Raw genomic sequence first — 14,465 nt, 5'->3', positions numbered from 1 at the left:
ATTTCTTTAGGGCATCACACGTAAAATCCTATTCCAATCATACACGATGCAGAAGTTACGTTGAGTGGCTGTCAAGATCGTCCTATTCTAATCCATTCCTTCAAAATTAACTATGCCACGAATTAACGATTGAAGGAAAGACATAAGCTCAAATGAGCACAGAAATGTGTGTTCAACATCTCGCCAAATTTACGTGTATGTCGAACCTGACGTCATCTTGCGTCTGTGCACCTGCCGATATACCGGCAACAAGGTTCTTCCTGAACCTTCGTATTAGCAGAGGCTCAAGTAACTGGTGATTGCTTAGTGAGAACCCGGCACGTCGATTTACCGTGCTCAAGCCGTTATTGTTAATGTTTACATCAACTGACGACTGTAAAAGAAAGAAAAATCTCTCCAAATGACATGCTCGAACATATCCCGTATTTGCTTATTTGTAACGAAGTTAACAACTCGTTTCATAGTAAAGACAAGATTCTCAATTTAAGTGCTGGTTTGTTATTTGTCCCTCGGTATTTCGGCGGTTGACACAGTACATCTTACTTCAAGAATGGACGGGCGTTATCCAGCAGTTAAGCGCTTCACCAGGGAGTATCGGCGCCGTTTAGGCAGAAGCCTTTTGGCCTATCGTCCCACTTGAGACCAGACTTCACCTGGGCACACAAGAGGCTGTGGCGAGTTTTTCCTCCCACAATGTGAACTGGACAGTTCTCTTGGCTAAAAGAGCTTGTAACATTGCAATGTGTATCTGACACACCAAAAATTAAATTCATGTTTGTTTCAGAGCATGCAGAAGGATTACCTGGCATATGCAAAACGATGATGGCTCCAAGAACGCTGCCACCTACGGAGGAAACAACTACCTCATGGTTGGTAAGGACCGTTTACAAAACAAAAATTACTGCCTTTCCAGATACCACTACAACGTTCTCTCTGCCAAGTACCAAATTTAATACATGGATTATGTGAAAATGTAAGCTCATTTCCACAGTGCAACTAGCCATGTACTCGTCAATGCTAACACCATGGTGTGTAGGAGCGAATGTGAGTATAGGTGATGTATTGCACTGCATTTCGCATTTTTAACGTACAGTACAGTACAGTACAGAAATCTGCCAATTTTGTGGATTTTATTCTATGTGTAGCCATGTCGTAATCAATATGAATACTGGCCCTAATTATCAGATTCTTACATTGCTCACTGGTGCTGAATATTACGAGGGAGATTCAGAAAGTAAGGTCCGATCGATCTCGAAATTAAAACGACAGTGAAAATCCGATGAAACTTTGCACAATTGTGTTTGGCAGTGTCTCTAGTATACCAGTTGGTCATGTGACGTCACTCTTCAGAGATTTGAGCGCACAGTGAGCATGTAAAGATGCCTTGAAAAATCCGTCTCCCGTCAAGTGAGACGGTCTAGTGAGAGATTTCGCCTGACATCATGCTGCCAGCATAACATAGCTGTCATGCGTTCCTTTCGTCATGACAATTCTCTCCCGCACTCGGAAGAGGCAGTGAAGATACTTCTCCAGCGTTTTCGATGGGAAGTGTTTGATTACTCAAGGTACAGCCCGTAATTGGCTCCCACAGAGTTTCGTTTCTGCTCTCATGAACCGCTGGCTATGAAGACAACATTTTGGCACAGACCAGCTTAGAGATTTGGCGGAAAGCAAAGGCGGCTACATTCTATGATGCGGGTATTGGAAAGTTGGTACACCACTGCGATAAATGCTTAAGTGGGAACGGCGATTCTGTAGAGAAGTAGCTGGAAGGTTTAGCAAAGTGTTTCAAATAAAACAGTTTCGATTTTCACAGTGGTTTCCGTTTCGTTACTGATCGGACTTTACTTTCCGAATAGCCCTCCTATTGAAACTTCCTGGCAGAGACTCGAACTCGGGACCTTTGCCTTTCGCGGGCAAGTGCTCTACCAACTGAGCTACCGAAGCACGACTCACGTCCGGTACTCACAGCTTTACTTCTGCCAGTATCCGTCTCCTACCTTCCAAACTTTACAGAAGCTCTTCTGCGAAACTTGCAGAACTAGCACTCCTGAAAGAAAGGATATTGCGGAGACATGGCTTAGCCACAGCCTGGGGGATGTTTCCAGAATGAGATTTTCACTCTGCAGCGGAGTGTGCGCTGATATGAAACTTCCTGGCAGATTAAAACTGTGTGCCCGACCGAGACTCGAACTCGGGACCTTTGCCTTTCGCGGGCAAGTGCTTTACCAACTGAGCTACCGAAGCACGACTCACGTCCGGTACTCACAGCTTTACTTCTGCCAGTATCCGTCTCCTACCTTCCAAACTTTACAGAAGCTCTTCTGCGAAACTTGCAGAACTAGCACTCCTGAAAGAAAGGATATTGCGGAGACATCTGCCAGGAAGTTTCATATCAGCGCACACTCCGCTGCAGAGTGAAAATCTCATTCTGGAAACATCCCCCAGGCTGTGGCTAAGCCATGTCTCCGCAATATCCTTTCTTTCAGGAGTACTAGTTCTGCAAGTTTCGCAGAAGAGCTTCTGTAAAGTTTGGAAGGTAGGAGACGGATACTGGCAGAAGTAAAGCTGTGAGTACCGGACGTGAGTCGTGCTTCGGTAGCTCAGTTGGTAGAGCACTTGCCTGCGAAAGGCAAAGATCCCGAGTTCGAGTCTCGGTCGGGCACACAGTTTTAATCTGCCAGGAAGTTTCATATCAGCGCACACTCCGCTGCAGAGTGAAAATCTCTTTCTGGAAGCCCTCGTATTATTCATTTAACTGAAATTTGCCTCAAATTATAATAAAATTTACAAGAGGAAAAACATGTCCGGATTTCTGGAAATAATTGTTATTTATTTATGAACTGGTTTTATGTGTCTTAAGCCATCCGAAACCGTAGATCAGTTACTACAAGGCAGTCATTAATTACAAGATATGGTGATGATTTTCTTAAATACAAATGAAATACAGGGTGTTTCTGAAACGAATGTACAAAAACAAGAAGGCCTGTTGAGTAGGTCATAACGAGCAACTTTCACACAGCAACCCATGTGGGCATCCCTTTGCATTCGGCGCTAGGCGTCATTTCACAGCGTCGCGCGCCGCCGGGAAGGTAGGCATACAACCTTGCTATCTGAGTTGAAATGGTAGCAGATGTTCCGGGTGGGACACCACTGTGGAGTTTCTTCCGGTGTTTTCTGGGACGCGAACGCCTTGGGTTTGGCAGTGCAAATGCTGATTTGAAACTACGTCGCATCGACGGTGGCGCTGTGCACATTGAAGAATCTGGTTCGTCCTGCGTCAGACGGACACTCTTGTGTTTGGCACCCTGCAGAACGGACGGGTAATAGCGGGGTTTTCTTGGGAGAAAATGGCAGATGGAAATGCTTTTGCGCTCAGCGGTTGTACATTTAGCGGTCACCGAATCGGTTAGGGCTATATCCACGCTTGTTCGCCGCCATACACAGGTCCCTGCGAGAGAGGCGCGCTGTAGGTGAGCTGTTCGCTGGCTAGGTATCGTAATGGCCCATGTGCGTTCAAGCCCTACATCGAAACACGATGAATTCATTTTGTGATTGTGGTGTAAAGACCAGAGGCATTAGCACTGCTGCAGAACACTCAATCAACAGACTTACGGAGTGTTGCTCAAGAAATAGTTGTAAGTCAATCCATGTGTGGATCGAAGACGAGTTTCATCCGTACCGCGTCTTCATACCGTATTACACCCTGAAGGTAGGCCGTGACTGGAACAGGTATCGTGAGCAGTTGATGTCCGGGACTCGTATTGTTAGCCAATAAACAGATTGTAAAAATGCTTAGGAGGTGTATTTTTGTGTAAACATGCTCTTTTTAAAATGGAACAATGCCTATTCACATCAAGAAACTAAACGTAGGGTAAGTGAGAATGCCGGTTGTGTCTGCTGGACGACTGTAGTGCGAGTTGGTTGAGGGATATCGTATTATGAAAAGTTTCACACCAACACTTGTTTGTACCATTCGACATGCGAAGTTGCTGGTAAGAAGTTGTTATGTTTGCTTACAGTGTGCTTTTGTGTTCCCTAAGTGCATTGCGTCTTGCTGGTCAGTTAGTGTGTGACACCCCAATCAATAGGTCATGTATGGACAATGGTGTTCACCAATGCAGGAAAACCTAACTGGCTCATGGTGTACGGAAAGTGTAGGAAGAATGCAGTTCGCACTCGTACGTTGTATGCGGAAGATATCCCAATAGACGTCAATCATCTTAGCAATTACGCATCAATCTCTTCAACCAGTTACGTGAAAGTGGTAGTGTAAAACCTAGATGATGTAACAGAAGGAAACATGTAACGACAGAAGAGGGGTAAATTAATATTCTGATGCTGTTGCAGTTGATCTGCACGTTAGCTCCCTCGCTATCACAGGAGGATAAGGCATGAGTTGGGCAAGTGTCCTACGCATTCTCCATCGGCATAGTATCCATCCCTATCCCATCTCTCCCCATCAAGAGCTGCATGGAAACGAGGAGAAGCGTGTTAGCTTCTGTACATGGGTATTAAGACAGGATATTCCAAACGTATCATATCTTGTTTAGTGACGAAGCAACATTTACTAATCATGGCCACGTAAACCTCCGAAAAATGCACTATTGGTCAGTTGATAACCCTAGTGAGGGATAATGAACCATCAGCTCATAAGTCTATGTTTCATTGACATAATACTGAACGCGCACACAAGTATCGCAGCCTCCTAAAAGACCATATTTCATGGATGGTAGAAGACATTCCTCTGAAGACTAGAAAGAACCTGTAGTATCAACATGATGGCTGTCGGGCCCACAGTGCGCAAAGTGCTGCACCATGTCTTCACGAATTGTTTCCAAATCGTTGAATTGGAAGCAGATGACCTGTAACTTTGCTGGTCCGTTTCCCGGATTTTACGCCTGTAGACTTTTTTCTGTGGGGAAAGCTGAAAGGCGCTGTCTACAAGGACATACCAGCTACGCCCAATGATATGAAACGAGGTATTACTGCAGCCTGCTCGGACATATACTCTGAAATGCTAACACGTATGCAGCGGTCGTTTCACACCAGACTAGAAGCGTGTATTGCCACTGCCGATGGTCATTTTGAACACAACGTTTGATGGTCAGTTTTCTAGTTGCTGGTGAGAATCCATAAAACTTGTGTATCCCCTTGTGTTGTTCTTTAGTGTAAGTTACCACAGCTATTATACAAGTGTCGGTGTGGTAACTTTCCGAAATGCGATATCTCGTAAAGACTCTAGCTAGAATCCTGGAACACACGTTCTAATTTTCAGTTCGTTAATGCCAATGGGCATTGTTCCTTTCAAAAAAGTGTATGTTTACACAAAAAATACACTTTATAAGTATAGCTACGTCCTGTCGATTGGCTAACAATACGAGCCCATGACTATCAATCCATTCTGGGAAAACAGCACGACAATAGCACTCTCCATTTCCGCAATATCTGTGGTGCAAGTTTTAAGTGATTCGCTTTGTATAAGACTGCTTCCAGCGGAAGATAGTCTGGGATCAGGATCACCTTTAAGAGTGTGACAAGTCATCTTGCCGAAACATCGCACCTTGAAGATGACGCAACGCGGCTGAATATCAGAGAACATTTCTAAAAAATTAAAACCTATCACTTTCATGCAAAACGATCGTAGCCTGAGTCACCACATCGTCGACGACAGTGTATTCGATTTTCATAATTTCCGCTGCTCGTGAAACCACGTGTACCGTCCTGGCTAGTCTGTAGCGGAAATGTCCCGTTTTTCTTGGCGTATTAGCCAGTCATCATTGTTAGACATGCAGTTCGCAATGACGTCGCTTTCTACTTCAGCTGGTGGTAATGCCCTTCAGTCGTCTCTGCTTGAAATGGGTCCGTGATTACCTCGACCTACTGGTCGTGTATGTCCAGTTCAAATAATTGAGCCTAGTACGATCACCAGATTAATATCACTCAAAGATTCTTCTGAAAGGTGGTAGATTCCAGAGTTGTAGAAGGGTGGGGAGCAGCAATACACAATCTGCTATTTTGGCTGGTCGTCCAAAATAATTTGTGGATACAGGAATACTGGTAAAAACAGCATATGTTCTTAACGACTTTCAGTGTGCAAGCCATTATAAAGCTACCTTGCTGCTTTCGAATGGAAGGAAATCACGTAGTATGCTCATTCGTAGTTCATCATTTTGTGTCTATCCAATATTTACTGGTTAGGAATAATAAATATTTGGTTACTCACGTGTACGTTGATAGGAACTGCATGATTACACTTATGGCTAAGGCCATTTAGTTTGAAAATGAACGTGATGGTCTGACACTACCCGCACAAATATTACACTGCTATCGCAACTGTGACGAATATCGAAGCTAAATAAAGACAACAAAATTGCACGAGAAGTTTTCTGCGCGCAGAGAATTTACCAGTATACTGCAGCTTGGTTTGCTACAGCGACAATGACGTCAGAGGTTCACGGACCGGATCTCTTCGCTGGGACACCCTGCCTAACACTGTCCATCTAGACGTTGTCTCTTCTTCAGCCACGAAAACCTTTGGCCTCTCTTCGACGGTTGCCTTCAGATAAACTTCTGCTCTGGCTCCTGCCATGTTGGTATTACATTCATGCTCCTAACAATGTAACAGGCGAATTTTTATGTATGTGGTGTCTGTTCTCTCAGACGTGTCTAGTAGAACACACAACACATATATATAATTAAGGCGTGGATGGCCAATGATTTCTTTAGTGCGGATGCCCACCACGCTCAGACTCTTACTAGAGTCGGCGAAATGCCGCTGGTAACGAGAATAATGGGCGAGGGACGCTACTTCTTTAGTGTGTGTAAAAGTCTAGAAATTGTGTCTGATGAGAGGCATGCTAGTGTTTTCCGTGCAGCTACGAACACCGCTGTGTCCAGATGGCGTAGCTGTCAGCGCATCTGCCTCATAAGCAGGAGAGCTGGGTTCGATTCCTGCTCTGGCACAAATTTTCAACCTCCCCCATTGATTTAAATCAATACCCACTGTCAAATAGCGTCATTAATTCCAAAGAATTGTTCTCTGATAACTTTCCTGGTAACGCCGATTGTGCATGAGGCCTTTGACCGACATTTTATTTGTTGGTTGGTTGATATGGGAAAGGGGACCAAACAGCGAGGTCATCGATCCCACAAGATTAGGGAGGGATGGGAAAGGAAGTCGGCTGTGCCCTTTCAAGGAACTCTCCCAGCATTTGCCTGAAGCGATTTAGGGAAATCACAGTAAATTTAAAGCGGTACTGCGCCGTCGTGCTCCTGAATTTAAATCCAGTGTGCTAACCCTTGCGCCACGTCGCTCGTATGTCTTTGTCTTCTTCGCCGAGTGTGTATTGGTTACGACCACACTAGCAAATTGCCGATAATGTTACTCTTATGAAAGGAATTTAAAATGACCGTGACTGTGTATTAATGGAAAAAGTACCCGGGTGTTTTCGTTATCTAAAAGGTTCTATTTTGATAGGGAGCAGTAACTCAAAAGCGGAATTCAAACTAAGCTTACTGTAGTTTTAAAGTAAACTAGAATCATGTAAACGAATAAAACGTTCGCCAGCCAAATTAGACAAAATAATACCAAGCGATAATACTGTTTAACAAAAAAATTAACTACTGCATATGACTGTACTTGGGACTAAATTCTGTTTGGAAAATAGGACCTGAAATAGCAGCACGATCTAGCAAGTGTTAGAACAGCAGTGTGCCAAGAGAAACACATATCAAAATTTAAAATGTTTTGGCAACAAACTGTCTCTCACTGACATATACTTTCTGTATTCGACATAAGAAAGTTAAGGTTCATTTTGCGCAAACAGTTACTGATGGAAGAATACAAGTAATTTGAACATAAGCAGCTTTTACTCTTTAACTATCAAGAAACACTGGTATAGAAATGATCTTAAAATTGCTGTTCCGATTGTTGTTAATACTATGTGTATCCAAAGAGAGCACATACTTCTTTGCATTAAACAAAGCTTAAGTGAAACATGAAGTCTCTGAATCTTTTATAACCTCAACAATTACCGCCAGTTAAACTTTAAAGAACAGAAAAGCTATTCAGCACTTCACAAGTATTTTAACTGGAATAATAACTGTCATACTGGCTCAAAGTTGGCGTGGGGACTCAGAAACTGTTCTGTCAGTTGACTGAGATCAGAACTGGACACTTCTCGCAAGACACAAACGAAAACACTTTTAAACAGCAATACCTATGAAGCAGGTGCTCATCAAGTTGCCCTTAAACTGCAACAGCCAATAACCACTTATTATGATCACTGTTCTATTCAGTTACTTTTAATAGTGGATACAAATCTGACTAAGAATGACTTTTAAGTAAAGTAATTAGTTCTTTTCTTTGCATCTACACTTTCGCAAACCTTAGACTACTCACTTATGGAGATTTACGTCGAGTATTTCAGAAATAAAAGTAACTGAACACTTAAGAAATTTACTGCTGTACGAAAGATAATCAGCACTATTAAAGCAATAAATACCTTACAATACAATAAAATACCTGTAAGACACTCAGTTTCTTACCTCGATTTCTGGAAAAGTATGCATTTTCGGACCCTATACCTGATGATGAAAAATGCTATACTTACAATTACCTATCGATCCTGCCAATTTTGAGTCGATTGCTCGTCATAACCTTTAGGGGTGATTTTCTCAAAATTTCCGGGGTGTTTACCCAAAATATCTTAGATTCCTTCGTTTTAGGTTGTACACAAGCGACCTGCCAAATTTGAGCCGAATCGGTTGATCGTGTCTGAGGCCTTCCCCTTGTCAGTCGCACTCTAGATGTTTCTTACACAGTTCGCCTGTTCTGATAGACTACCCACAGTGATGAATGGTATGATGACGCAATGTCGCGTGTTGTCCTTGCTTTCGAGCTTCCTGGTGATGTGTCAGGCGTCAGTTGACAATACGGTGACTGATAATACAGCAATAGGATGCCTGAGTACACGATAGCAGAGTACACCGATGTGCTGTTAATTTACGGTGAAGCTCGCCGTTATGGAGTCTCACGATTTGGAAAGTACTCTTGGTACAGACGTAGAGCTTCTCCTGCATCTCATTCCGTATCTGCCAGAGTAGAATAACGGCTGCGGGAAAGTGGGAAATTCGCAAGCGATAGAGGAAACTGCTGTGCTCCGAGAACGCGGTGCACTGTCGTATCGGGAGAGGAAGTGCTTCATCAAGTGGAAGAGAACTCATCGATGGGTACTCGAGCCATTGAACGTGACTCGTATGTGTCTCACTCGTCTGTCTGACGTGTTCTGCAATGAACAGAAACTCCACCGGTATCACTCTCAGAAGGTACACGCCATGCTCCTTCAGGATTTTGTGCCACGTGTCAATTTCTGTGCTTTGTTTTTAAACCATTGTGTGGATTTCCCTTAGTTTCCAAGGCGAATTGTGTTCAGCAACGAATCGCATTTCAACAGGGAAGGTGTTTTGAACGCTCGAATTAGCCACATTTTGCGTCAAGAAAACCCAAAAGCCACGTGTACATGAAGATCTCAGCACACCTCCGGCATTAACGCCTGCGCAGGTATCTGCGATGGTCGTGTGATTCGGTTCTACATCCTCCCCCACCTAAACGGTGCTAGGTACTTGACATTCCTGCAACAAGTGTTGGCGGAGTTTTTGGAAGATGTGCCATTGGACATTCGGCACGAATTGTAGTTCCAGTATAATGGCGCAGAAGCACATTTTGAAGTTCTCGTCCGAAAATATCTGAACGTAGCCTACGGGGGCAGGTGGCTCGGCCGAGGTGGACCACATGCTTGGCCACCAAAATCCCCAGATTTAACCCCTTTGGACTTTTTCTTGTGGGGCCAAATAAAGAGCCTTGTTTATGATACATCTGTTCAGTCCGAGGAAGGTTTGGTTGCGCTGATCACTGCTGCAGTAACAGTGATTAATCATACACGATGCATGTTAGACACAGTTTATTCGAACTTACTGTGAAGACACACTGTGTGGATCGAACTTGGTGAACAGCTGTTGTAAAATAACAGTAAATAGGAGTGAAATATGTGAATCTTGTTTTCCATGTAACACGGACACGAACTGTTTCCGGACAACTGTTCCTAAGTAAAACTTAATCTGCTAAGTCGTCCCTACAACCGCGAAGACTGGTGTAACATGGACTGTGAAACACTCTACGTCTACGTCTACGTCTACGTTTACGTCTACGTCTACGTCTATGTGATTAATCTGCTATTCACAAAGTGCCTGGCAGAGAGTTCAATGAGCCTCCTTCATGCTGCCTCTCTACCCTTCCACTCTCGAATGGCACGTGGGAAAAACGAGCACTTAAATTTTTCCGTGGGAGCCTTGATTTCTCTTATTTTATCGTGATGATCATTTTTCCCTATGTAGGTGGGTGCCAACAGAATGTTTTCGCAATCGGAGGAGAAAACTGGTGATTGAAATTTCGTGACAAGATCCCGTCGCAACGAAAAACGCCTTTGTTTTAATGATTGCCACTCCAATTCACGTATCATGTCTGTGACACTATCTCCCCTATTTCGCGATAATACAAAACGAGCTGCCCTTCTTTGTACTTTTTTTATGTCAGTACCACCTGATGCGGATCCCACACCGCACAGCAGTACTCCTGAATAGGGCGGACAAGCATAGTGTAAGCAGTCTCTTTGGTAGACCTGTTGCACCTTCTAAGTGTTCTGTCAATGAATCGCAGTCTTTGGTTTGCTCTGCCCACAAAATTATCTAAGTGATCGTTCCAATTTAGGTTATTTGTAATTGTAGTCACTAAGTATTTAGTTGAATTTACAGCCCTCAGATTTGTGTGACATATCCCGCAATCGAAATTTAGCTCATTTCTTTTAGTATTAATGTGAATAACTTCGCCCTTTTCTTTATTCAGGATCAGTTGCCACTTTCCGCACCATACAGATATCTTATCTAAATCATTTTGCAAGTCGTTTTGATCATGTGATGACTTTACAAGACGGTAAATGACAGCATCATCTGCAAACAATCTAAGACGGCTACTCAGATTGTCTCCTATGTCGTTCATATAGACCAGGAACAATAGAGGGCCTATAACACTTCCTTGAGGAACGCCGGATATTATTTCTGTTTTACTCGATGACTTTCCGTCTATTACTACGAGCTGTGACCTTTCTGACACTGTGTATGAACTTAGTGGCGTGTTCTCAGTTCCTGTCCCGAGAGGCAGACGAGGTTCAAAATTCCACCTACATGGTACCAGGAGCTATGTGTCACCAGTGTGGGCCATCCTATTCTTATGTTACCTAATTCGCTCACGACCATGACTGATGTTAGGCTGTTTCTATAAATACATAACTGCCTCATTAGCACACGTCCGGCAATGTGCTGTCGGGTGAAAATATTCTTATCACTGCACGCTTTGTGACATTATAGTTATCTGAGACACTGATGTTGCACGGGTACCCTGAGGCTGCAATCAGCCGTCGTTTTTTGTTGCAGGACAGCCAGACGACAAGAACTGAAGCCACCAACACGATTCGTGATAGAGTTGAGGAGGCGCTGGAACAACTTGAGCCAAAAACCATCGAGGACGGCGCTCTGAAGAACAAGAACAGAACGCTGGACCCGGACCAGATGCTCACGAACCTGGACACCATTATAAACGTCTCGAACAATCTGACACAAAATAATGTACGTTAATTTTTTTTCTAATTCTCTTTAGGACGTATGAGGGTAACTTTTCGGTCCAAGATTGGAGCTGGAAAATTCCCTCTGCACTAAGTATCTTCCAACCGTTAAATAACTTATTACACTGTGAAGTACACAAGATGTGACAAAAGACAACAAATTTAAGAAATTTTACACGGTATCCTGAAGAAGTAACTACGGAATGAAGCAATGATCAGAGGCACCATCCCAAATCGTAGCAGAGTGTAGAAACTGTAGGGGCCAACAACTGTTATATCACGAGTTGGCAGCAAACGTGAGTTCGTACACTGACGTACCGTAAGCGGCTCTTTCCTCAATAGACGTGACAGCATTCAGGACGTGGTGCAATGTGAAACGTGCACAGGACTATTAGCACAACACTGCAGAAACCGCTAACGTCTATCGGTTCAAACAGGAATTTTTATTTAAACATTTGTACACAGACCCATCTCACATTCCTAACCATGCCGGCGACTGCGCGTAATTGTGTTGCTCTTGGTTTGTACACAACAGCGATTACAGTCTTGGAGGAGAAGAAGGAGGAGGAGCAATAGGGTGGGAGGGGATTGACGCCAGTCAATCAGTTACCTCCAGCAAGTGGCTAACATCTATAGTATATGTATGTCAGTATTGACAAACATACACAATAAAAGTGAACGAAACCATCGATGTTTGGAACGTTGTGTATGTTATCCAACAGAAGACAGTTCAGGACAGGTTGGTAACACTTTCACAATGTTTTTGGTGGTTATGATTTTCCAGAAACATGAATATTCATTGGCTGCTCAAATATAGTTACATTAGACAGAGTAATGGATGCAGAAAAGGACTTCATAGATGATAACGTGATTAATAGCGTTCAAGATTATAGTGCTAGTGGCAGTGGTGGAAACATCCATTTCGACGAAACAATTAATCAAAGAACTGGCGATAAAACGGCACATTCTATCCCAATCTGACACAGCAAGCAATGAAGAAAAATGCGTCCAATACAAAAATGTGTCCATTACTGCCACCGGAAATGATGGGCAATGCAAAAAGCAAGAAAAACTGGGCACACAAATTTTAAATATCCCGCGGCTTTCACAGCACGTCTCAAGTAAGAATACAGAGTGCCATAAACACGTCACTGCTTTCGTGATAGTCAGAAATCTGTAGGAAGAACAAGATATTCACCAGTCTGGGACCCGTTTTGCCGAAGAAGTAAACCAGAAAACTGCAAGTTTCCAGCTACGCCATACTGCATTTGGAAGAATGTGGCTTCAACTAAACTAACTTCTAGTATGACAGTATCAAAAACGGGGAAAATCAACAGTTTCCTTCGTCTAAGGTGCAGGCAATAGAATCTAACTATAGAACAGATGTTGGACTATCAGTGGATGGACATCTAATGAAAGAACTGTATATTTGCCCTCAGAAAAAAATATCGGCCCGAAAGTTAAAAACGGTACTGAAAACAGCCTTCCAACAAACATACACTTTAGAGGTAGCACGATTAGTAAAATGACAAAAGACCATTTACAAGCCTTTTTCGAGCGTATTTTTAATGATAACGACGGAAATAACCAGTAGTGTATACTACTTTGTGATTCCTGGCGTTCTCACACAGACACAAAAATAGTAAATGATTGATTTGGGAATGGAGACATTGAATGCATGATAATTCGGTCAAAAACAATAAAATACATACAACCTTGGGATGTATATTTCTTCCGATGGTAAAAAAATGTATGCAACAAGGATAACAGACACTCTGCAGCCAATTTGACACTAAATTAGGAAATAGAATTATCATAGTGAAAATACAGTCTATTATCCATAACGAGCTGTATGCTCTAGCGTATCAGCCAGTGCGTCTATATTTCTCGGAAGCAACTGGTCTTGCACATGTTTCTGAATCCAAGAATGTGATTCAAGTGGCATTTCATTTTGAAGATCAAGAGTCTGGTTCTGAGGATTGTCCAGATACTGCTTTGTCAAATGTGCCTGTAGTCCTTATGCATATTGTTTCGTATATTTTGCCGTGGAACCTTTGGTTTTAAGCCCAATAACAAGCAAAATTAGAGTAACACAGTCGAATGCTTTCGCCAGTGCTACATAAAGCTTCTAAGTACAATTGGAAAACTGAATTCCTGTTCGAGCAGAGAGACTTCTCTTGTAAGTGGAGTGGCATCATCAAACTTGGATTACTAACTCACATTTGCTACTCAAGGAATAGCCTCGTAGCCTGCTTTGGTCGTTTTTACTTCAGTGCTCGGTAACGTAACTGGATGACGTTTCTGGACAAGTACGAGTATTGGTTTTACAGTACGTTTCAAGTACGAATACAGAGAGTGCCGTGAACACGTCACTGCTCCCGTGACAACCAGAAACCTGTATGAAGAACAAGATAATCACCACCCCTGGAACGCACAGCAGCAATGATTCTGCGAGCGTGTCGTGATTTCGGCAATTCCTTGTTAAGTTTCCGGAGGTATCCGGCGCTAGATTCGTACAAACAGGTCTTTAATAAGGGCCGATTGTTTGCGGGAACGGATCTGGCACACGACACCGTGTCGCATGGGTTCCGTCACTCAGATCAGGCGAATTTGGTGAGCAAGACATCAACTTGAGTTCACTATCACGCTCCTCAATGACCGTAGTAGGATTCTTGCCCTGACAGATTTTTATGACTGAAAAATCCCATCACCTCCGGAGAAGACATCAAGTATGAACGGATGAGGATAGTCCTCATTCATGTTTACGTACTCCACAGCCGTCAT

The 14,465-nt window shown here is 43.2% G+C and overlaps 1 protein-coding gene across 1 annotated transcript in view; it reads left to right on the top strand.

The window, feature by feature from the left end:
• Positions 1 to 14,465, top strand: part of LOC126336488 (latrophilin Cirl-like) — a 254,196-nt gene that overhangs the window by 88,099 nt on the left and 151,632 nt on the right. The window contains exons 5-6 of the mRNA XM_050000231.1: positions 785 to 873; positions 11,494 to 11,685. Of these exons, the coding sequence (XP_049856188.1) occupies positions 785 to 873; positions 11,494 to 11,685 (281 nt within the window). The remainder of the gene's footprint in view (positions 1 to 784; positions 874 to 11,493; positions 11,686 to 14,465) is intronic.

This window comes from Schistocerca gregaria, chromosome 2, assembly GCF_023897955.1.
Source record: "Schistocerca gregaria isolate iqSchGreg1 chromosome 2, iqSchGreg1.2, whole genome shotgun sequence".
Lineage (NCBI taxonomy): Eukaryota > Metazoa > Arthropoda > Insecta > Orthoptera > Acrididae > Schistocerca > Schistocerca gregaria.
The sequence above is the reverse complement of the archived record's forward strand: the minus strand, read 5'-3'. Positions and strand labels throughout refer to the sequence as shown.